General features: G+C 38.3%; 1 protein-coding gene across 1 annotated transcript in view; it reads right to left on the reverse strand.

Moving 5' to 3' along the window:
* Window positions 1-24,779, reverse strand: part of LOC124167828 (sodium/hydrogen exchanger 9B2-like) — a 41,637-nt gene that overhangs the window by 12,955 nt on the left and 3,903 nt on the right. Inside the window, exons 5-8 of the mRNA XM_046545867.1 lie at window positions 19,664-19,846; window positions 11,598-11,773; window positions 6,530-6,636; window positions 6,033-6,197 (exon numbers count right to left, since the gene is read on the reverse strand). Coding sequence (XP_046401823.1) covers window positions 6,033-6,197; window positions 6,530-6,636; window positions 11,598-11,773; window positions 19,664-19,846 — 631 coding nt within the window. The remainder of the gene's footprint in view (window positions 1-6,032; window positions 6,198-6,529; window positions 6,637-11,597; window positions 11,774-19,663; window positions 19,847-24,779) is intronic.

Here is a 24,779-nt window from a genome sequence, read left to right on the forward strand (position 1 = left end):
AGAAGCGGAGGGAGAAATAGGAGAGACGGAGGGAGAAAGAGGAGAAGGAGGAAAAAAGACGGAGGGAGGAAGAGGAGAGACGGAGGGAGTACCGAGAGCTGTTACAAATGTTGAATGGTAAAATAGAATGTGTAAAAGTAGAAATTAAACGGGAGGTTGACGTTGTCCGCGAAGATTTGTCGGGAGTTATAGAAATTAAGGAACAGGAAGCCATAACGAGGGAGAACGGTTTGAAGGCTCAAATCAGACAGGAGATAGCCCAGCATGATGAGGCAAATGAACACAGGTTGAATCAGCTAAGTGATAAAATGAGGCGTATGGAGCAAGTTGGCTCCGGACCGGTGTTGGCCGCCTCAATAGCTCCACCAAATATTGAACCTGTATTCAAAGGTAAAATTGATCAGAATCCTCGAGTGTTTTTGAATGAGGCAGAGGAGTATTTAAAGTTGCTTGCTGTCCCACTGGCTAAATGGCCATATGTACATATTTTTAAGTATGATGGAAGGAAACGCTCGTTTGTGGAGAAATGCCTTATTTCCTGTACCAGAAACGTACGATGAAATTAAACAGAATTTTTTGCGAAAATATTGGAGTGAAAACGCGCGGTTTGAATACCGAGCTAAAGTAACGACAGGATATTATTCACGTGCGAGAGATGGGAAAATGAGTGAACATGCGATGAGGAAAATTGCATCAGCCAGGTCTTGTGAACCTCCAATATGTGATGAGGAACTTAAATTTTTTCTCATACGCCAATTCCCTCCCTGGGTAAGGAATCTCTTAAAAAGTGCGGAGCCTTTGGATTTAGAGAAGTTGGTCATTCTATTGGAATATTATGACGAGAGTGTAGAGGAGGGGCAAAACGCTAGGCCGCCGCAAAGGGAAAGGCCACCGTGTGTAAATTCCACACAATGGTCAGCAGGGGCGAACGCAAATCGTAGAGAGTGGCAGAGAAACAGTCAGTGGAGAGGAGTGACTAGACCCGAACATGATAGCATGACGGAGATAAGAAGGGAGCAGGTGGATAATTCACTATTCCCTGGCGTAAATCAGGAAACGGGTATTGTGCCTCAACAGCGGAGCCAAACACTTAGTCCAGGGACGGAAAACTAAAAGGGTCCGAGTCGAATTGCCTCGCCGACGCGGATCCCGAGGAGAGAGAGGCAGTAAAAATAATAGCCACTGTACTGTTGGAGGGAAATCCCTTTGATGACCTCATGGCGGAGGAAGACGTGACTCTTCCACGGAGAGAATGTCCTCAAATAAAAGTGAAATGTATGGGAGAATCTATATTGGCCTTAATAGATACCGGAAGCGAAGTTTCCGCGATTGAAGAGGGGTTATTTGAAAGATTGCTTGAAATAAATCCGAAAATACCCGTTTTGCCATTAAACAAAAGTTTTTTAATTTGTGCGAATCGCGGAAAATCGAATCCCATTACGAAACAAATCCTGGTGCCTGTAGTAATTGGGGGGCGGGAGTGTGACACTGTGTGCTTGGTGGTTAAAGGTTTAATCACAAAACTCATTTTGGGGACAGATTGGCTTGCTGAAAATAGGGTAATCATTGATTTTAAAAATAACGAATTGAAATTAGATGAGCCACGGATAGAGGTACGGACGTTTGAGGAAATAGGAGACGGAGGACAGTGCAAGCCAAACATGGGTAATAACGATGAATTTGATGACGTTAGGAAATCTGTTTATCAGAACAGTCAATTAACAGCCAACGAAGAAAACGAACTTCAGATGTTATTAAATGAAAACCGTGCAGCTTTCTCACTTTCACCAGGTTTGGCAAAGAATTTCGTTCACCGAATTAAATTAAGTGACGAAACACCATTTGCGCAAAAGTCATATCCTATTCCTCACGCATTAGCGAGTAAAGTAAAGGAGCAGATAGACTCGATGTTAGATGGGGGCATAATAGTCCGAGCTTCAAGTCCTTTTGTAAACCCTCTGGTGGTTGTGAAGAAAAAAGATGGTCGCGTGCGTCTGTGTGTTGACGCGAGGAAACTAAATAGCGTCACCCTACCTGAACGAGATGAGCCCCCAAGGATAGAAAGTCTTTTTGCAAAGTTTAGCGGGATGAAATATTTCTCGACTACTGATTTTACCTCTGCATATTGGCAAATGTTGTTACACCCGGAGGACAGGAAATATACCGCGTTTCAATATGATTCAAGGACATACGTGTTCCAAAGAGTACCCTATGGATTAAAAAATAGCGGTGCGGCCATGATAAGGTGTTTAAACGAAGCATTGGGGGAAGAAGTAAAACCGTTCACCACGGTGTATGTTGACGATCTATTGATTGCTTCTCCTACATTTTCAGAGCATTTGAGTCATTTGAGAATTGTTTTACGAAAAGTCATTGACGCGGGATTGACTTTAAATGAGGAAAAATCTCAATTTTGCCGAATTCAAGTTCCTTTTCTGGGGCACATATTAACACCCGACGGTATAAAGGCCGATCCGGAGAAAATAAAAACCATCGTGGAGACACAGCCTCCCCGGGGAATCAGACAATTACGTGGTTTCCTAGGCGTTTGTAATTATTATTCACGATTTTGTGAGGGATATTCACATTTAACAATCCCCCTTTTAAACCTATTAAAAAAGGGAACGAAATGGGTTTGGACAAAGGAACACCAGAGTAGTTTTGAGGAAATAAAAGGAGCCTTTTTGAAAGCAGTAATGCTCAGACATCCCAATTTTGATAAACAGATGTACCTTCAAACGGACAGCTCAGATTATGGGTTGGGAGCTGTTCTCTTTCAACATGATCATTTGGGTCGTGAGGCAGTTATTTCTTTCATTGGACGCACCCTTAAAGGACCCGAGATTTTTTATACCACCACGGAAAAGGAGGCTTTGGCGATAATATGGGCATTACAAAAGTTAAGGGCATTAGTCTTTGGCCAAGATTTAATTATCATTTCCGATCATAAGGCTCTTACATTTTTAACCAAATGCAAACTGAACAACAGCCGTTTGACGCGATGGATACTCGCTCTCCAAGAGTTTAATTTTAAAATTGAACACAGGCCTGGTAAGAGAAATTTAGTGCCTGATTGGATAAGTCGACAGTCGGTAGAGGACAATAATTCTGAGGATGAGAAGAAAGGAAATTTTTTGACGGCGACAATTGAATTAAATATAAGTGAGTTTCCCGCGCAGGATATCGGGAGGATTGCTGAACTTCAAGAGCTAGATCCTACTTTGGGGAAAATAAGAAAAGTTCTCAGGGGAGAATTGCAACCCGGTGACCCGTTTTTTAAGAGGGCTACCAGTCTTGCAAAGACGGGTGAGTTGTTCGAAGGCATTTTAGCAAAAAAGATGTTAGCAGCTCAAGGAAATGACAGATATAGGTTGTGGGTTCCAGGAGAAATAACAGACGCCCTGATCTGTTTTGCGCACACCCGTTATGGGCATTGTGGTGCAAGAAAAGTGGAAAATTGGCTTCGAGAGAAATATTATTGGACTAATATGGGTCGCGAGGTACGAGCAAAAATACGTAGGTGCGATCTTTGTCAAAAAACGAAACATCCAAATCAAAGTTATGAGGGGCCACTTCAAAATATTATTCCATTAGCTCCTAGGCAGCTAGTCGCCATTGATTTGTACGGGCCACTTCCCAGGGCAAAATTTAAAAATAAATACGTGTTTGTTGTGTTAGACGTATTTTCTAAATTTGTCCAAATTTATCCAATCAACAAACCAACAACGAGAAATTGTCTACGTGTTCTAATAAATAAGTATTTTCCCTTATGTGGCAAACCACAAAGTATATTATCTGATCACGGAACTCAATTTACGAGTAATGAGTGGAAAACGAAACTGCAAAGTTTGGGAGTTCGTATCATTTATTCATCTATTAGAAGGCCCCAAACCAATCCTAGTGAAAGAGTGATGAGAGAACTGTCTAGAGTGTTTCGGGCATATTGTTCAAATGAGCACTCGAAATGGCCGGAAATGATACCACACATAAATAGTTGGTTCAATGAGGTAACTCATGAAAGTACGAAAATGACTCCGACGGAGATTCATTTTGGTCATAAACCTCGGCGTGAGGATGAAATCGTTACGTTGCCGGTAGAGCCGCAAAAATCACAAAATGAAATTCAGCAGTTTGCTAGGATTCATTTGGAATTGGCAGGTCGGAAAAGAAAGGATCAACAGAGGGCAAAAGGACATCAGTTCAGGGTGGGAGAAAAAGTCCTCTTGAAGACGCCTCGGTCATCCGATTCTAAACAAAATTTATTTCACAAATTCTTTCATTTGTATACCGGTCCCTTCAGCATTACCAGACATGCGGGGCCAAACTCGTGTCACTTATCTGATCAAGAGGGAAAAGAAATTGGGATATATAATTTTGGAAATTTAAAGGTTTACCATGAGCCTATTTAAGAAATGAGGTGATTTTTTTTGTTTCACTTGGGCAAAATTTAATTTCAATTCCAATCCAAGGCGGATGGAGTTGTTTTTTTTGTTTGTCATTAAACTGCGGATCCGTCTCCTCAAGAACGGTATCCACAGTTTAGGGAGGGGGCTATGTAATGGTTCAAGCCCCATTACAATACATTTTACTCGGCGCATTTTCTTCCCTACCTGTTTACCCGCTCGTTCCACGACCTTTCCAAAACCCCACCCCCAAACCATGGCCCGTGGAGGAAGGCGTGGGTTGAGTCAGAGGGGATGAATGTGTTTTCCGTCGATTTTTGTATGGTTGTGTGTGAGTGTGTGTGTGTGGGAGGAGGGGAGCTCGGGTTTTCCCTGAATGAGTGGCGTATTACTCCTCCCTCCCTTCATTGTGCATTACCCCCACCCCTAGTTGAGGTATGATAAAAGGTGGTGCGCGTAAGCGAACCAGGAGAATTCCAAAGTGACTGTCGGGCGGAGCCTATGCCCAAAATCAGTGCGACGCACGGCAGGAGGAGACAAGGGGCCCAAGCGTTTCCAGAAAGATTGATCCGGAAGAATCCCCCCCCCCGTCCGAAGGAGCAAAGGACCAGCTGAAGAGGACGCATTATCTCCGTTCCGGATGCAGCTTCCTCCAACAAGGGAGAAAGGAGTGCAGTAAATGGAACGAGAGAGTGTTGGATCCGACCTGGTCGAGACTCGGACTACGACAAAGTAAGATTGCAGCTATTCCCCCCCCCCCCCCCCCCCCCCAAAGCCCCCTTGTGTCTCCTGCCAAGCCAAGTTAAGACAAACATTCACGGAACGCACCCGTTACATTAGTGAAAGTGAAATCAGTCACCACGTACAATTAACGTTCGCACCCCAAATTTATATTCGACGGGATGGACTATCATTTACCTCCCCAGTCAAGAAATCACTGAATTTGTATCATATTTACGTGTTCACCACCGAACTTTTATTTGTTATCATCATTTTCTATATTGATTTTCATCTAGAAACCAAGTTATATTGTTTTTTTTTATTGTAATTAATCATCGATGTTTCATAAGTGGCTTTCACCAATTCATATTTCATTAGCGTATAAGAGGGTTCATTTTGTTTGTTTTGTCATATGCAATCTTATTTGTGTGAATTATATTTTGTTTAATTGAAAGTGTTTGAGAGAGTGTTTTTTTGTTCTGATTCCTCCACGGGTCACCCCATTGAAAATATCCTTCGTCCTTCCTTTCGCCCCGTCTGATTTCCTTCCCGTAAATGCGCGTTGGACGAGTGCATCAGCACCCGAACGTCACCCATCAGTTTGAATCGGGAACCCCCCTCCCGCAATCATCTTCACAGAAGGGGAATATTTTTTTTATTTTATGTGAATTACGAGAAGTGAGTGGCATAGTTTTGTCCCGTAGGTCCCATGCGGGAGGGATCTTCGCGGATTTGTATTTTCTTTATTTTTGTGCGACGTCTCCCCCCGGTTCTATTGTGGTATCCGGGCGAGTCGGGGGTGGGATGCCACAATATACATTCATTTGCACAGCCTTAACGCATGACCAGCATTATTATATTAATGGTACAGTGTTGATGAACAAAAAAATACATGAGAAATCTACTCACCGCAGCCTCCATTCCTTCATAACGCTTCCAACAACAGGACGCAACAAACGCAGATGTAATGCAAGCTAATGGTCCAGCCCCATCATAACCAACAGCCTGACTTCCAAACACAGCAAAAAGTCCTCCACCACCAACCAGCAATGATCGGTACAAAACAGTTTTATTCTGAAATTGAAGTAAATGGTTATTGAATTGAGAGAATAATGTAGCAGAAATAAATAAATTTAAAGCACTTGCTAAAAAGTTAAGTTTTCTAACCAAAACCTGAAATTAAACATATTTTTGATGTTGATGAAAAATTTGACATTTTCACCCTTTGTAAATTATAAAACTATAGTTTATCTTAAAATCAGTTAACCTTTACATACATTCACTGCAAAAACCAATGGAAAATATTACATGAGAGAAACACTAGAAATTGATATTAAATTACCACAGGTCATATTTATAAAATGCATTGCTACACATATACATATGTATTAATCTAGACATCTTACATCTCCCTTGGGTACTGCTCCCGCGGTTAGAAATCCCCAAACAATGCCAAAAGCCAATCCAATTAATACTTCCAAAGGACCTTGAACTATTTTTTCTGTGATACTACCTGTAAAATAAATAAAATAGCTCAATGTTAAACAAGACCAAACATCCACTCTTAACTATTTTTATAAAGTAGTCTTTGATCAGAAAACAGAGTCCACCAGATTGCAACAAAAATTAGGTTGTAATCTCAGCCACTGAGCAATGTGAAACCTTGCATGTAGGAATATAAATAGACAAAAATTATTACTTCAATGGTATAACTATTTTCTGTGGCTGAAGAATCAAATTACATGAAAAAATATTACTCCCATAAATAAAATGGACTCTAAAAAATACAAAGCAAGCATTTTTGTGAGAAGAGTCCTAACAACCATGGTGTATACATAAATCATTTGCATACAAAACTGTAGACTCATATGAATTACAAACTTTTATCTTATTCATCAATAATACTTTCTACAAATTACTATTTTTTCATTTTTACCTTCTAAAAACCCTAAGAAGATGACGGGATAACCTAAGGCCATGACATCTGATGCCATGACAATGACATCTGATGGCCTGATGAAGATCATCGTTGAAGGAAAGGTGGAGGGGAAGAAAGGCAATGGACAAAACTGAATGAGTTACAAAGGACAGGTTATTAGAGTAAAAGAGAATAAAGACATCACGATGAAAAGGCTAGTCAATAGGAGGGCGGGATGGAGCTTACACATGAGTGTGGACCGTCCGCACGTAGAGGAGCCATCCACATGGCCCCTCCGCCATGCTGATCATCCGCGTGCTTACAGGCCACAGAGAAAGGTTTGTGCTTACACATGAATGCGGACGGATGATGTGGGCCAAGTAGATTTGTCAGTTGATTTAGAGCAAAGTTAGAGATAACAGCGTGAGTCTTTGCTATGGATAGTCTAATTGACACTGGGAAAATACAGTCAGATCCGGATTTAACGTCTTCGCATTTAACGTTTTTCCTCATTTAGCGTTTATTTTTATGGGTCCCGATTCATTCCCTATTAGGACAATGTAAAAATTATCCGTACTTAGTGTTTTCGCATTTTGCATTTTTCCGCATTTATGGTCGTAAAAATTTTTCCTGCACAAGATTGTTTTGCCCGATTTAACATTTTTTCATGACAGTTCATGCAAATGATTATTCAAACGTCAATGATGATTGTCACCGGCATTAGTTTTGAATAGGACGAGAGTCAGTAAGGTTTCAAATGAAGGTACTTTATATTTGTAGCATAGGTATTTAGCATATGACATTAAGATAGGGTTTGCTTTTGGTAATACATACATAACTATGCAACTGCATTTTCTCAATTTCTTTACAAGACGATGATGATATGGCAAGTAATGCGTGAAATTGTTGAAATTTTTGCGGGAGAGTAGGGTCGTGGAGAAAAAAATGATCGTAGAACAGCGCGCCACTTAAGAAATTTACGTGCGCAACAGGAGTTGAATTTCCTGGAAATGCAGATTAGCAAAATTGATTGCTAAATATGCATTTTCATTATTTCTTGCGTCGCTAATGTCCTCATATTCGGAAATAGTCACTATTTTTATAAATGAAACATCTTTATTTCACTCCTCTTTTATAATAATGCAATGATGACGATTTTTCGAGTACATCGCCGCTTAAACCTCACTTATGCAGAATAACATTGTCAAAATGTATTGAAACCGCTGATAAATGCGTATTAATGGAATTATTTATGCTGATAACCATCCACACTAACATTCCCAGTGGGATTTTGCCGCAACTCCATTTTTCTTCGGAAAATGTCCTACTTCTACTAGGTGCTGTGGTGACAATGACAATAAAATTTTAAAAAGCTGAAGTTATAAGCTAAACGCCATTAATATATTTCTTATACTGCAATATAACTAAAAATAATGATCCCATGGAGAAAAGGTCAAAAGTTATAATGCACGAGAAGCGTGAATTTGGTTGGTAGTAAGCACTTAATAAGAATTCGAAAAATATTTTGGGATACATATATGAAAAATGACTTTTGGCCAATCGTAACTAAAACTCTGCATCGACAATTTTTTTATTATTTTGAAAATGGAATTGATACTTGAGTTCATGAGCTTCGACTATCTTGAAACTTGGAAGGAGGAGGGGGAGAAAATCTCAAGTTACGGCCGCACAAAAAGCGGGAGTGTTGAATTACAAAGTGTTTCGCCCGAAGGCTCAAATTATTGTACTCTCGACTTAGGGTCGGATGGTCGGCAGGATAGGCTTATTAAGTTGTGTGAGAGATCAAAAAAATACAATGTATTGTATAACCACCTTTGAAGCCAGTGAGAAGGGTTTCAGAAAAGAGAGTTGGTGACTTTTTAAATCATATGTTTGAGATCAAGTCGGCAGTGTTGAGGCAACTGAAACCAAAGAGAATACAAGGAAAAACTCTTTCACAGCGCCACAGATTGACCAGCATTGGTCTCGTAGAGACTAGTACTGCTTGACCAGCATTGTCTTATTGAGAGCATAGGCTGCTGACTGCTGATTTTGGGATGGCTTCAAAAAGGAAAGCTCTAGGCTTCGAAGAGAAGAGAAAAATTATTGAGGAGGTGGATAAAAATCCTCACTTGAAGAGAGTTGACTTGGCGAGAAGCTGCTTTTACCAGTAACAACTTTGAACAACATCATAATAAAAAGGGAAACAATTTTAAGAGAAGCCGCATCATTGGGTGTTTTATCTAAGCGTCACAAGCACTCAAAAAAGTCCCCGTTTGAGGAACTAGAGAGCCACCTACTCACCTGGTTTCAGCAAGCCAGAGCTAGCAATTTACCTATAAATGGCGTTATACTGAAGGAGAGAGCACATGAAATAGCTACGAGACTTGGTGTTGATGATTTTACTGGATCCAGCGGATGGCTCAATAGATTCAAAATCAGACATGGACTGGTATTCAAAAGTGTGCGCGGTGAAAGCAGCAGTGTAAATGAAGAAACTGTGGAATCCTGGAAAAGTGAGCTAAGGAATTTAATTGAAGGTAATGAGCCCAGAAACATTTTCAATGCAGATGAAACTGGGCTTTTCTATTCCCTTCTACCTAACAAAACACTAGCATTTAAAGGGGAAAAGTGCCATGGTGGCAAACTTAGCAAAGAGAGGTTGACAGTTCTTTTTTGTTGCAATAGTGATGGGAGTGAAAAGTTGCAACCAGTGGTGATTGGAAAATTTGCTAAGCCAAGATGCTTCAAGCATGTACGATCATTACCATGCAGGTACTTTAATAGCAAAAAGGCTTGGATCACCATAGATTTATTTCAGGACTTTTTAAAATCCCTTGATGCCAAAATGGGATCGGCCAACCGAAAAATAATCCTTTTCATTGACCGTTGTGCTGCACATTCTCCTAATACACATTTCTTGAGAAATGTAAGGGTAGAATTCTTTCCAGTCAATTGCACGAGTGTTCTACAACCATTGGATTTGGGAGTAATAAAAGTTTTCAAACAACTTTACAGAAGTGCATTAGTAAGAAAGGCAATAGTCTCAATAAATTGTGGGCAACAACAAGCCAAAATTAATGTGTTACAGGCCATCCATTTTATTGCAAGTGCATGGGAGAGTGTGAATAGTGCAACCATCACAAACTGTTTCACAAAAGCGGAGTTCCTGAATACCACTGAAATTGATTGTGATTTACAAACTTTAGTGGATGATAATGAATGGCAAACTTTTAACTCTAATGTATCGTTTGATGATTTTGTTGAATGTGATAATGAAGTGCAGACCAGTGGGATTGTCCCAATAGGTGAAATTTGTGGTGAAATAAATGAAACAGATTATAACTGCAGTGAGGATGAGATTGAGGAAATTCCGGTAGTGGCTACGTTTTCAGAGGCTGTGGTTGGATTAGATACATTAAGATCCTACTTTTCATCTGTTGAGAACAATCAATGGATTTTATTGACAATATCAAAACTAGAAAATGAACTGCTTCTTAGTTATGGCAAAAAAACAAGCGAAGTAAAATCTCAGATTTTTTTTAAAAATAACTCTTTAGCCACTCTTAAAAGTGTTTACATTAATATGCACTGAATTTGTGAATAGGCATAAAGCTAATGCATTGTATTTTTTGTTTGGGATTATTTTAATTTCTGGTATATATTTTTTTGTTTTGTTAGTGAATAAATGCCTAATGAAAATTGAAAAGATTGCCCATTAGATCACCAAATTCATCATATTCCTCATGTGCAATTCTTTTTTACATTTGCTATTGGTCGGCTCCTGGTACTGTAATTTTTTAAAGATAATTGTTATAATAAAACTTTTTCTTTATTCTTAAAATATCCACAAATCGCTCATCATGTTTAATTTTACATCCCATTTTTTGCCGTTTTCTGAAAAGTTTCTTCCAACCTTCTTAAGCACATTGAATAGATGAAAAATGTTTATTGTTGCATAAGACTCGTTTTAGTTACTTAAAATAATATTTTTTATTCATAAAAAGCCATTCCAATCATTACAGACCCTAAAACCCGAAAAAAATGGCAGGTCCTCATTTAGTGTTTTAAATTTTGTCCCCCCTGAAAAACCTTTAATCAGGATTCTACTGTAATTGAAAAAATTATATTCATCGGCACGTAGTTCAGTAAATATTGTCACTAAAGGGGCTTTTAATGTTTTTCGTGCCACAATAAGGTGCACCATAACCTCCTTTGATGGGCACTTTTCTTCCATTTTTTTCTAACCTGGTATACAGCGCGTGCTTCAATTGCACTTGGCAGTATGACGTTCCTCTACCTTAGCAAGCTACTCACAGCTGCCATTGTGCCCCATGCGGACGGATTTCGTCCACGTCTAGGCAAACAACAGCGACTGCTCTCCACACCCTGTGTGTGTAGCGCGGACCGTCTGCTTCAATGTGAAACAGGCCTTGCTATTATTGACTTATGTTAATGATGTCCACAACCATTTTTACATATGATAAGTTGCTTTGACATCATCACATTCGAATAATTGAAATAATATACAATAACCAAAAATTCAAATGTTTAACCTTCAGAGTAAATAGTTCCAAGAGTGACGCCAAAACCAGATATTGCCACGATGTCATCAATACTTGAGGCGGCAATGACCAATGTTGGAATTCCTTTGTCCTCACCATATCCCTTTTCTTTCAGATTGAGCATGGAAGGAACAACAACAGCAGGAGAGACAGCACCAAGAATAAACCTAGAGATCATTTACATGTATATTAGTTTTTTTCTTTTACCAATAATTGATGATCTAACTAAAGAATAAAAATTAGCTTAACAACACTTAATTTTCAATGAACAAAATTTAACAAAAGCCTCTGGCTGGATGGATTCACATTACACACTTTCTTTCAAAGCATAGCTCTGAAACAATGTGCTGAAACTCTTTTGAGTGACTGAAGCCACAGCGACACGCTTAAAATTAATTTCCAAAATACAGTAAACCCCTTCTTTAGAATTTCTTTGAGTTACGATTCATTTGGCATTTGATCTGAGTTGATTTTTAACCACACTATTTCAAATTTTGCCAAAGGGTCTAGCCGGTTAAGATGGTGAAAAGTGCCCCCCGATGTTTTGAAAAATAAAAAATATGCACTTGAAGTGCATCAAAAATTATGTGTTTTCCCAAAGTTTCAGGCCTTACCAATGGATAATAAGCCCCAAAAAAATTGAAACACGATTTTCAGTTTTTTTACTATATCTCCCGTTTTTATTTTTGTAAATTCGTTATTTTGATTTTAAAATGTAAATACAATTATGTTCTACCACCCTGATATTTTTCAAAATTTTTAGATCGAAAACTAAACTTTAACATAAGTTTGAAATATTCAAAATTTAATTAAAAAATTTAGGAAACAATAGACACGCTGAAAAAAATATATGTTATTACCCCTACATCAAAGTATATTCCTAATTTTTTTCAGATATTTAAAATTGATGGAACACTGTCAAAAACAAGAAAAGCTGCTTTGCGCCATTTGCATCTATATATTCCAGGAGGATATTTGAATTGATTGTTGAGAGCAACGATTGTTGATCAGTTTGTAATATTATTGATTAAGGTTACATATTAGCATAAACAATTCCTATCACATTTAGATTAGTCGTAATTATTGGTTATAACCATACTGCTAAGATTTAACTTTGTCTCCTAGCTTCGAGAAATACATTGACTGCCGTAAATGTTTTTCTTTCATCTCTCCTGACTTTAATTACCTTTGACATTAACGCCAGCATTTGAGCCAATTTCTTAATTACAGCGCGTATATGAAAGAAGTGGTGATAATTAGTACATCGTCTTTTCAAATATGAATAAAAGACGTTTTACACGGGGAAAATCTTTGCGCAGGTTAACATTGAAAACATTTGTTGAAATGCGAGAATCCGAGCCTGCAATTAGAGCAGGGGCTATTTTCCATCTCCCAACAGTGCATTCTCTCGTGCGTTCTAGCAATTCACCACTTTACAAGATGCAATTTTGACTGCGCCTTCGTGTATACGTAAGGTTGCGCAATGATGTTACCCGAGTAAAATGGCCTTAAGTTAAACTAGTACAGCATTTACGGCACAAAATATGATTAATCAAGACAACTTCATTAATTTCCTTAGAAATCCCTTCATAAACTAAGTTGTGTCAAGCAACTTTTTGTCTATCGTTATTTCCGTGCAGTGAATGTCACACCTTACTCATTTTTATCCATATTCTGTCTCCTTGTAGTCATGATTGACTCTTAGAACGGACATATTGGCTTAAACGTAATACTCTACCTTTGAAGTTAAAAACGGTCCATATTTGAAAAACCAAGAAATAGAATGGGTTTGCCATTTAAAACTGAATTCATATGTTACGGTAGCTAAGCTTTATCGCAAAATGATTTCTTAATGTAACATTTAAAAAATAATTTAAACGATATCTCCATTATATGATACCATTCATAGAAAGGAGAAATTATTTAATCGAAAATACTCTATAGATAAATTGTTACGATAAAAATTTCGTTATACTTTCCTTAATATCACAATCTCTATCCCTATCAGTTGTTTACTATCGGAGATATTATCTCCTCGGGTTCCTCAACTCAATAATGGAATGCTTTATAACTCAACTTTGTGAGGTATAGGGCAGCTACCTGGTTCCAATGGGACACAATAATTGCACTTTTCTCAAGCTCAAATGCCGCCAATGCTCCTACCGAATGTGGTGACTCTGGTATCTTTTCCGTCTCAGCGGATACCCGGTTTCAATGGACGAGATCCTTCAACTGCCCCACTAATTTGCCTGAGTTGGACTAACCCTTACAATGTACAAGCATGTACACTTTTACTGTAGCGGAACATTAATAGAAATTATAGCATTCATAGACAACAGCCACCGTTTAAGCAATTTATATGAATAATTTTCTCTCTCAGTGCTGCACGTGACTCGTCTCTATTGTTTAACACTCACTGATTAAGAAATTAAGCATCACAGAAAGCCGGTTATACTGGCATCAACATTGATGAAGTGCTATCGCTTCATCGAAAACTGGTCCCCAAATATTCAGCCATATTGTCGCACTACTAGTAAATTGGCTCAAATGCTGGCGTCAAAGATAATTAAAGTCAGGAGAGATGAAAGAAAAACATTTACAGCAGTCAATGTATTTCTCGAAGCTTGGAGACAAAGTTAAAGCTTAGCAGTATGGTTATAACCAATAACTACGACTAATCTAAATGTGATAGGAATTGTTTATGCTAATCTGTAGCCTTAATCAATAATATTACTAACTGATCAACAATCGTTGCTCTCAACAATCGATTCAAATATCCTCCTGGAATACATAGATGCAAATGGCGAAAAGCAGTTTTTCGTGTTTTTGACAGTGTTCCACCAATTTTAAAAATCTGAAAAAAAATTAGGAATATACAGTAGATTCCGGTTAATTGGGACATAACGAGACTTATGCACTTTGCCCCAATTAGGCGAACTATCCTGTATATGGGCATAAACAAACGTTGAAGTGATAGAAAGAAGATTAAAGAATGTTCATAATGCAACATAAGTTTATTAAACTATTAATTTGATTAATAAATCAGCGAGTTTAGTTAATTTATTGTCATTTTTAAGAATAATAACAATTTAGTTAAAAATATTTTTCACAGCCTCGGACACGCTAAATGACTGTCTTTTACTAAGTCCAATTAACACTTTCACTGCTGGCCATTTTGATGAAAAATATCGCTGTGAGCGGCAGTGGTTTTTCTGCATAACCAAGTAGATATGTCTCTATGGATACCTTAAAAAATAATAATAAAAATCCTATGATTGTTTTAAACAAATAAAACGAAGGACGCACTGGTGCGTCTGCCGCTCACAGCATTGTGAAAGCTATGCAACCCGTGTCACATCGTTATGCAACCCGCTATACAAATATTCTTATCTCCCTTAATTCTCATCTAACGTTCATATATTTCAACTTATTTTGCAAATAAATAGATATATTTAAAAATTTGGAGTATTCGAAAATTATAAAATTTTATTTATTTTTAATTAAATAATATTTTTCTCGTAAATAATTACAGACTCATAATTTACTGGTGTTTTTGGGATAACTTTCAAGAATCATACTGAAAAAACACTAGAATGAAGAGTGCTATTTAAGTCAGCAATAAATATAAGACCTAAGAAAATATCCTAAAGCATAAAACCGTTTTTTTACGGGCAATCTGGATCGTAAGTGCTAATATATTTTCTCACTCTATTTTTGGCACATACTCTGCACTTCTTTCTTCCTTTTTTTTCATTTCCAAATTATGTGGTGAGTGAACATGTTTAGGGGAACTCGTTGAAGGCATTACCTCAGGTTGGACATTTAGCAATGAGTTTATTGATTCATCGCGGTATTCTAACAAATTTACACGTTTCCCACTAAATCTTTGGTATAGAATGAAAGAATGAATCATTATTATCTGAATAATGTATATTCTCAACTTTAGGTACCTACGGAGAATTTTTGATTCGCAAAGACAATATGACAACAATTGATCGGTCTTGTCTTTGCCTCCAATATGTTTATTGTAAGCGTCCACCATACTGGGCTAAGTTGAAACCCTTTCCCGCCTGCCCGCAAAATCGTGTCCATACTCAGACGAAATCATCTTCACATCTCTTTTATCCCTCCATTTCAAAACGCACCCCCCATTATATTGTAGCAAGCCACACATTCACCCTTCTCTAATTTTTAAAAAATATATCCGGGTTATTTTTCCTTTTCATTAGCAGAATGACTGTACAGTATGTTTTATCTGTACAGTATGTTTTTGCAGACAATGGAAAAGGCTCACACTGTCGTAAAATTATCCCTGTACACAGCATGCCCCTTATTTTTAAAATTTGCCAACAATTTATGAGTCACTTTCTCTGCGTTCCTGGCTCCCCCCACTTTTTTACCCTTGGTGCCACACTATATCAAGCAATCAAAAACCAAACCGTATTGCAAACAAGAAGTACATTTCACTCATACTTGCTTGGAATGTATCATGCAAGGGCCGTATTTTGTAAAATAGATCACTGGGTAAGTGTTAGCCTTCAACCACATTTCTATCTAAGTGCATAGCGAGAAATATTTGCAAAAGCTATCTCCAGACCTGTATGTGGAAAAAACAGGGAGATAATATATTTCAGATTTTTTCCAATAATATTATAATCTACTAAGAGAAATAAAACCCATCGGAAATAGAAGGTCAAAAAATTTTCCAATTATCTTCGACTCAAGACTTATTCCAAGACGTTATTCGCATTTGGAGAAGTATTATTTCGAACCACATATTCAGCATTGATATACGTTTCTGTTACAACTCAAAAAACATCATTGGCAATGAGTCGTAAGTCGTAAGGATTCCTGCTCGGAACATTTAATTTTTGTCCTGAGGTGCCAGTAAAAGGGATATCTGTTACTTAGAGTTCAGCTTTGTACCATAAATCGAAGTTATTTGAGTGCTTTCGGAACATTTTTGATGATGGTGCATGGGCGTTTTCTTCCTGACTCTCTTCGGATGACTCCTCTGGAATTCCTTCTTGGGATGCATTATCTTCCTTGCTGTCTATCTCCTCATCAAACTACATGAGGATATCCATCAACTCTTAATTAGTCTTTTTCTTCAAAATTCTCTAAGAATATTCATCTCTTTTTTCATAACGTTCCCGCTGAACCAGGTGTTGATGCTACTGGCTCCTCAGCCATCTAATGTAATGGGAAAAAATCAAGATATGCAGGTAACAGGTGACACCTCCGATGATACTTCAGAGGATAGATATCTCCGAGAATCGAGCATATCAATGTATTCCGAAGGCCCCAAGCACCTAGTACTTTCCTGTGGCAACGTCGTACTTGATATGATATTTAGGCGAGAGGGCGTGGAGGGATGAGAGTGAAAGGCATGCCTCGACGACACTGTTTTTATAGGCCAGACGAAACGATATCCGCATGAAATGAGACGAAATATTACCCTTTTATTTCACACATTATTGTGATCGTCTTGGAATTCCCGGTATTACATTTCCGTCATATCGGCATTGAATTTCATTCTCAAGGTCAATGCTAATGGATCCTGTGTAAAATATTTTATCTTGATATGGTGGTCGATTTCAGTTTCGTTTGTAATGTATACGCAGTGTGGTAATTATATTCCTATCTGTCAGTTTAACAAAGTATATAACCTTTGCAATTGACCCGTAATATAATGAGACACTTGTCTATAATATTGTGATTCGGGGTTTTGTGGGACAAGTGATGTTCAGCAACATTTTTCATTATATTTAAGAAAAATTCGGCAACATTACGGCATGTTTACATAATCAATAGGCTATATGGAAGAATAAAAGAATAGTGCAATGGTTTATAATTCATTATAATCAAAAGGGATTACATAATGCCCCTCGATATGCCTTATGGTAATAACTTCTTAGAGCTAACTTTTTCCGCGTTATGCACGATAAAGGTACCTACATGTGTAGAAAATTCTGGCATCGAACCTGGGTCAACTACGCGTATTACGTTTTCAAGGGATTTATCATCGCTAAACGTAATATCTATTATGTTCAAAAGAAGCAACCATGACAATTGTTCAAACCAATCTGTTCACATATTTTTGCTATCTTCATGTATATATCGATACATTTCCACATATTCGAATAAACTGAATATAAAACTTTATTTGACATAAATAATATTTAGAAGAGTTTTTGATGCATACGAGACCCATTTATCTCCGTTTCCGAGACGATTAAGTTCAGAAAAATTAATATATCATAAAAATCACGAAAAAATGGAAAAAAGATGAAAAAGTAGTTACCTAAAAAAATGACAGTTGATTCCTAGAAACGACGGCCAATACGGAATAGTACGGAATGTAATAGAGTAGCGAGAGGTAATTTGGAGCGCCCAAGACGTTCTCGGCTGATTCTATGGGCATTTGAAAACGGGTCGAAGCAGGACGCACGGGTGCGTCCTCCGCTCAGCGTTATAGTTTGCGCAGGATGCACCGGTGCGTCCGCCGCAGCGAAAGTGTTAATGAAAATTTCTATCCTTTTGTGGATAGTGTAATAACAAGAGCTTTCAAAATAGGGCAAGAATAAGAACATTTGTGAAAAACAAGAGTAAAACAAAGGAGGAAAATAAAAATATAGTATTCTGAAAACAAAAAATTTTAATTTCGTCGCGAGTATAGAGTCTATGTCGCTGACTTATGGCCCAATAAAGCGGCATGCTGTCCCAATTCAGCGGAGAATACTCTGGGATACTCCTCTATTGCGTTGTTCTTCTAGATCTGCCCCAATTAAGCGGCTGCTCCAAGTAACCGGTGGACCCATTAAACGGAATCTACTGTACTTTGATGTAGGGGTAACAACATATATTTTTTTCGGCGTGTCTATTGTTTCCTAAATTTTTAATATTTCAAACTTATGTTAAAGTTTAGTTTTCGATCTAAAAATTTTGAAAAAATTCAGGGTGGTAGAACATAATTGTATTTACATTTTAAAATCAAAATAATGATTTTACAAAAATAAAAACTGGAGATAAAGTAAAAAAACTGAAATCGTGTTTCAATTTTTTTGGGGCTTATTATCCATTGTTAAGGCCTGAAACTTTGGGAAAACACATAATTTTTGATGCACTTCAAGTGTATATTTTTTATTTTTCAAAACATGCTGGCGGGCACTTTTCACCATCTTAGCCGGCTAGACCCTTAGCTGTCATCAATTATTTAATTCTAGACCTTGTTTGTTTACGAAACACATTTCATAGCAACATTTACATCTGCTGATGCTATTTAAAGTGATTCATCATTTGGAAATAATGCCAATTTAGCATATGATGGAATTAGCTTCAGGATTGGTCCTCCATAGTGGATTGATATTGTAAAGTGAGGGTATACAGTAACAATGCTGTGATCATTGTGTCTATGGATTGAAAACAATAGATGAAATTTAAAAAAAACAGTGAAATGCATACTTGATGACAATCAATTAAAAGTTACTTATTTTATATGAGAAATTCTAAAACTACGTAAAATGGTCACTGTATATATGTGGGAGCAAACCATCACAAGTGAGAGACTGGTTCCATCGTATTGCACTTAGAAATAAATATAAAATTTCTAAAAATTAGCTTCGTGAAAGTGTATCCTTGCAATTATTCAACCCTCTGTACATATGTGTAAGTAAGAGAAAAAGTGAAGTAGATACTCACAATCCAAAAATCCTCCTATCCCGCAACATCAGTAGCATAGCAATATTTCCAAACTAACTACATATAGCAATAAACAGATAATAAAAACGTTTCCCACTACATAATCAATGCAAAACTATGTGAATTTGAAACCAACCCTCGATAAAAAATTTCAGAATCAAAACAGACATAGATACTTAAAGAAGTATACCACTCTTTGTGAACACAGATTACACTTTCAACTACCATCAATGGTCTAAAAATATTCACTTCTTTGCAGCAATTCTGTCTATAAAGTGTAGCAATTTAAAAAGTCTTTTTGCAAAAATAAAATCATGGGTAAAATAAAAAACATATGGGAGTGAAAAAAGCCTCACCCCAGCAGGGCTGCCCAGCTCCAAGGCAAACCAAGGAGGAAATGAGAAGCAATGCAAACTGTAGCAGCTTCTGTGAGACAAGGAACGAGGGCAAGTCGGAGAACCATAAAACTGAGTCTCTTCAGTGCATTAGGATCAAGTCCAAGACCCCCTTTTGTCAAAATGACCACCATCGCCATCCGCCTGCGATTGAAGATAAACATGTTAGTGCTAAATAAAATGCTGCTTTATGATGTAAGTATACAAGATATTTTGGTTACCATTTAAATGATATGACCCTTAGCACTCAAATCATTTTGCACCATGTGTTACACAACTTGAGAGTATGGTGTGTGGCTCAATGGTTAAAGAGCATCCATTAATTACATGAGGTGTTGAGTGGAGGAGGGATTCAGGGAGCAGATTCTCACCCAATCTTATGAGGGGGAGAGGAGTCACCAGACAAGTCAGCTATTTTTTTCCGCAAGAAACAGTGCACAATTGCGATCTTAGTAATTTTAACCACTAGTCTTAATCAGACTGATTTGTCAACAAGTTAACTTTGTGGAAGTCCATAGATAGTAAAAATTGAGACAACTGTAGCATTTTTCCACACTTATTTAATTTTACTCCAGGGAAGCCGACTTACAAAAAATATTGGAGGGGCCCAAATCATGGATCCAGGAAATTTTATAAGTAGTGAGTGTAAGTTTTTTAAGCATTTTAGAAGAGTCATATGATCAACAATAGAACCCTGATAACTCGAATCTCGATATCTGGACACTCCAGGGAAAATCGACAAGTCTGACACATTTTTTCCTCACATCCATAACAAATTTTTGAGGGGGCTCGGGCCTCCTTAGGCCCCATGGAGAATATCTGTGGAGGAGAATGGAGGAATCTCACCACTGTTTTACTCTATGATTTCCACACATGATGATAACCTTACTCAATGGAGTAATATTAAATAAGTGTGGAAAAATACTACAGTTGACTCAATTATTACTAGTCTTCACTAACTTTAAATAAAAATAATTAAACAAATTGTTTTTTTTTTTCAAATAAAGCCTATGCTATGAAGCATATATTAACCTATTTACACTGAAAATATGCATTTTGAACAATCTCACATGAGATTAGAGGGAGTGGGTCAAGCCAAATCTCACAGTATCTCACAAAGGAGGGTGGGAGAGGGGGCAAAAAATTACCAAAATCATCTCACTTAATTAATGGACTTATAGAATAAGGTCACTGATTGAAGGGTGTCAGGTACAAATCTCAGGTGAAATCTTAGGATATCCCCAACAGAAATCCTTGAAAAGCAAGGTTGCCCAGGAAGGGAACTGGCCCTCCTACTCTGAATGCATCAAACTCATGCATCTGTGGCAAAGTATGGAATGAGCTCTACTCTTCCCCACCCAAACCAGGAGGAGGGGTGAATCACTAAGGGAGTAAGCTGCAGGGATTTGGAATTAATTTAAATCAAGGAAATTCATGATGCAGAAAAATTGAAGACCTTGAGTCCCAGGGTGTCCAGCCAATCAAAGCAGAAAAACTCATGCATAATTCTCGGTTTACAAGGGAAATTTTACAAAACTCCAGCTTAATCTTACGTGATTACTGCGATAGATAAGACTTTAAAACACCCAAAATTACTTTTAAATCTCCTTAATCAGCCATATTATTTCAAGTTTTAAATTAAAAAAAAATTAAAGTAATTTTTAATTAACATTAAACACATGTATTTACAAGGACAAGAAATAAGTTAGTTATTATCTGTTCATTTTATCTCTGCGGGTCAACTTTCGTGAGATCCCGGACACTCTCGGAGGGCCTCGCTGAAGGGGGAGGGGCCTCGCTGAAGGGGAAGGGGTAGTACCGAGAGAGAGAGAGCAGGAGCGACCTTAACGTTGCCAAATGTACATAGCCGCCCTTGTGTCTCACTGAAAAGGTGTGACTCACACGTGGCCACAGATATTTTGGGCCCGGCGGCGAAACAATGCATACAATGTATTGAGAATAATCCCATCTCAGAAGCCAGGATATTGTCCGCTAAATGCGAGACCGCTGGTGAAAGGCATACATAGGCGTAACATTCTTATAAACGGGGAGTGCAAGGGAAAAGGATTTGGCAACACAGCTAGCAGATTCACGAAGTTGACACGACGGAGGTCTGAGAGCGACTGACGTTCCGAAGTGCTAGACCACGCCTACTGTCTGCTGATTGGCAGAGGGAAAGTCACGTGTAGATAAACTTTCCCTCCTCTCACCCTAACTCGGTTAAGTCACACCAGCTCACCCGCAAAAATAAAGTGAACAGACCTTAGCACACATTGTATTAAAAATTTAAATACAGCAGACTCCCGATTATCCGGCTGTGGCTTATCCGTGTTTCAGATTATCTGTGCATCATTTTCACTCTCGCTCAATATTTCCGCGATCTTAACACTGCGTGCCATGGACGTAATATTACATCCTGCTAATCCTTCTGAGGATTGCCATGGACGTAATATTACGTCCTGCTAATCCTTCTGAGGATTGCCATGGACGTAATATTACGTCCTGCTAATCCTTCTGAGGATTGCCATGGATGTAATATTACGTCCTGCTAATCCTTCTGAGGATTGCCATGGACGTAATATTACGTCCTGCTAATCCTTCTGAGGATTGCCATGGATGTAATATGACGTCCTGCTAATCCTTCTGAGGATTGCCATGGACATAATATTACGTCCTGCTAATCCTTCTGAGGATTGCCATGGATGTAATATTACGTCCTGCTAATCCTTCTGAGGATTGCCATGGACGTAATATTACGTCCTGCTAATCCTTCTGAGGATTGCCATGGATGTAATATGACGTCCTGCTAATCCTTCTGAGGATTGCCATGGATGCAATATTACGTCCTGCTAATCCTTCTGAGGATTGCCATGGACGTAATATTACGTCCTGCTAATCCTTCTGAGGATTGCCATGGATGTAATATGACGTCCTGCTAATCCTTCTGAGGATTGCCATGGACATAATATTACGTCCTGCTAATCCTTCTGAGGATTGCCATGGACGTAATATTACGTCCTGCTAATCCTTCTGAGGATTGCCATGGATGTAATATTACGTCCTGCTAATCCTTCTGAGGATTGCCATGGACGTAATATTACGTCCTGCTAATCCTTCTGAGGATTGCCATGGATGTAATATGACGTCCTGCTAATCCTTCTGAGGATTGCCATGGACATAATATTACGTCCTGCTAATCCTTCTGAGGATTGCCATGGATGTAATATTACGTCCTGCTAATCCTTCTGAGGATTGCCATGGACGTAATATTACGTCCTGCTAATCCTTCTGAGGATTGCCATGGATGTAATATGACGTCCTGCTAATCCTTCTGAGGATTGCCATGGACATAATATTACGTCCTGCTAATCCTTCTGAGGATTGCCATGGATGTAATATGACGTCCTGCTAATCCTTCTGAGGATTGCCATGGACATAATATTACGTCCTGCTAATCCTTCTGAGGATTGCCATGGATGTAATATTACGTCCTGCTAATCCTTCTGAGGATTGCCATGGACGTAATATTACGTCCTGCTAATCCTTCTGAGGATTGCCATGGATGTAATATGACGTCCTGCTAATCCTTCTGAGGATTGCCATGGACATAATATTACGTCCTGCTAATCCTTCTGAGGATTGCCATGGATGTAATATTACGTCCTGCTAATCCTTCTGAGGATTGCCATGGACGTAATATTACGTCCTGCTAATCCTTCTGAGGATTGCCATGGATGTAATATTACGTCCTGCTAATCCTTCTGAGGATTGCCATGGACGTAATATTACGTCCTGCTAATCCTTCTGAGGATTGCCATGGATGTAATATGACGTCCTGCTAATCCTTCTGAGGATTGCCATGGACATAATATTACGTCCTGCTAATCCTTCTGAGGATTGCCATGGATGTAATATTACGTCCTGCTAATCCTTCTGAGGATTGCCATGGACGTAATATTACGTCCTGCTAATCCTTCTGAGGATTGCCATGGATGTAATATTACGTCCTGCTAATCCTTCTGAGGATTGCCATGGATGTAATATTACGTCCTGCTAATCCTTCTGAGGATTGCCATGGACGTAATATTACGTCCTGCTAATCCTTCTGAGGATTGCCATGGATGTAATATGACGTCCTGCTAATCCTTCTGAGGATTGCCATGGATGCAATATTACGTCCTGCTAATACTTCTGAGGATTACCATGGACGTAATATTACGTCCTGCTAATCCTTCTGAGGATTGCCATGGACGTAATATTACGTCCTGCTAATCCTTCTGAGGATTGCCATGGATGTAATATTACGTCCTGCTAATCCTTCTGAGGATTGCCATGGACGTAATATTACGTCCTGCTAATCCTTCTGAGGATTGCCATGGATGTAATATTACGTCCTGCTAATCCTTCTGAGGATTGCCATGGACGTAATATTACGTCCTGCTAATCCTTCTGAGGATTGCCATGGATGTAATATTACGTCCTGCTAATCCTTCTGAGGATTGCCATGCACGTAATATTACGTCCTGCTAATCCTTCTGAGGATTGCCATGGATGTAATATTACGTCTTTCCATTTAATTGGCTTTGTATGCGTGAAGCCGTAATATTTCGCCCGTGGTACATTTCCAGTTTACTGCTTAGGGGTTCTGTTTTTTCAAAAATCAACTGCTCGATGGAAAAAAGAGTTCAATTTATGTCTTGAGGACGAATAGTCCTCTGTAGCTACTGGCATCCTCATCTTAGGCCACTTAGTGTGAAAATTCTTTGGGCCGTTCGTTGAGGGTGCATTGACCCTTTTTGTCATCCAGGATTTATAAAGCTTTGCTTGGAGCAATGCTTTTTTTATGATTTCCATGCTTTAAATAGTTCAAATTGAGCTCATTAAAAAAATTATTATGCATGCTATGGCGGTACATCATATGTTGCAACTTGTTTATTTTTCAAAAACAGTAGGTTTTCATTGTTAAATTATATATTTAAAAATTAGCAATAAATGTTATTCAACTCATTCATAAAGAAGAGCAAAGTCCATTTTTATTGAAATGAACATCGATATAAATATGTTTTTGATGATAATG

This window comes from Ischnura elegans, chromosome 11, assembly GCF_921293095.1.
Source record: "Ischnura elegans chromosome 11, ioIscEleg1.1, whole genome shotgun sequence".
Taxonomy (NCBI): Eukaryota; Metazoa; Arthropoda; class Insecta; order Odonata; family Coenagrionidae; genus Ischnura; species Ischnura elegans.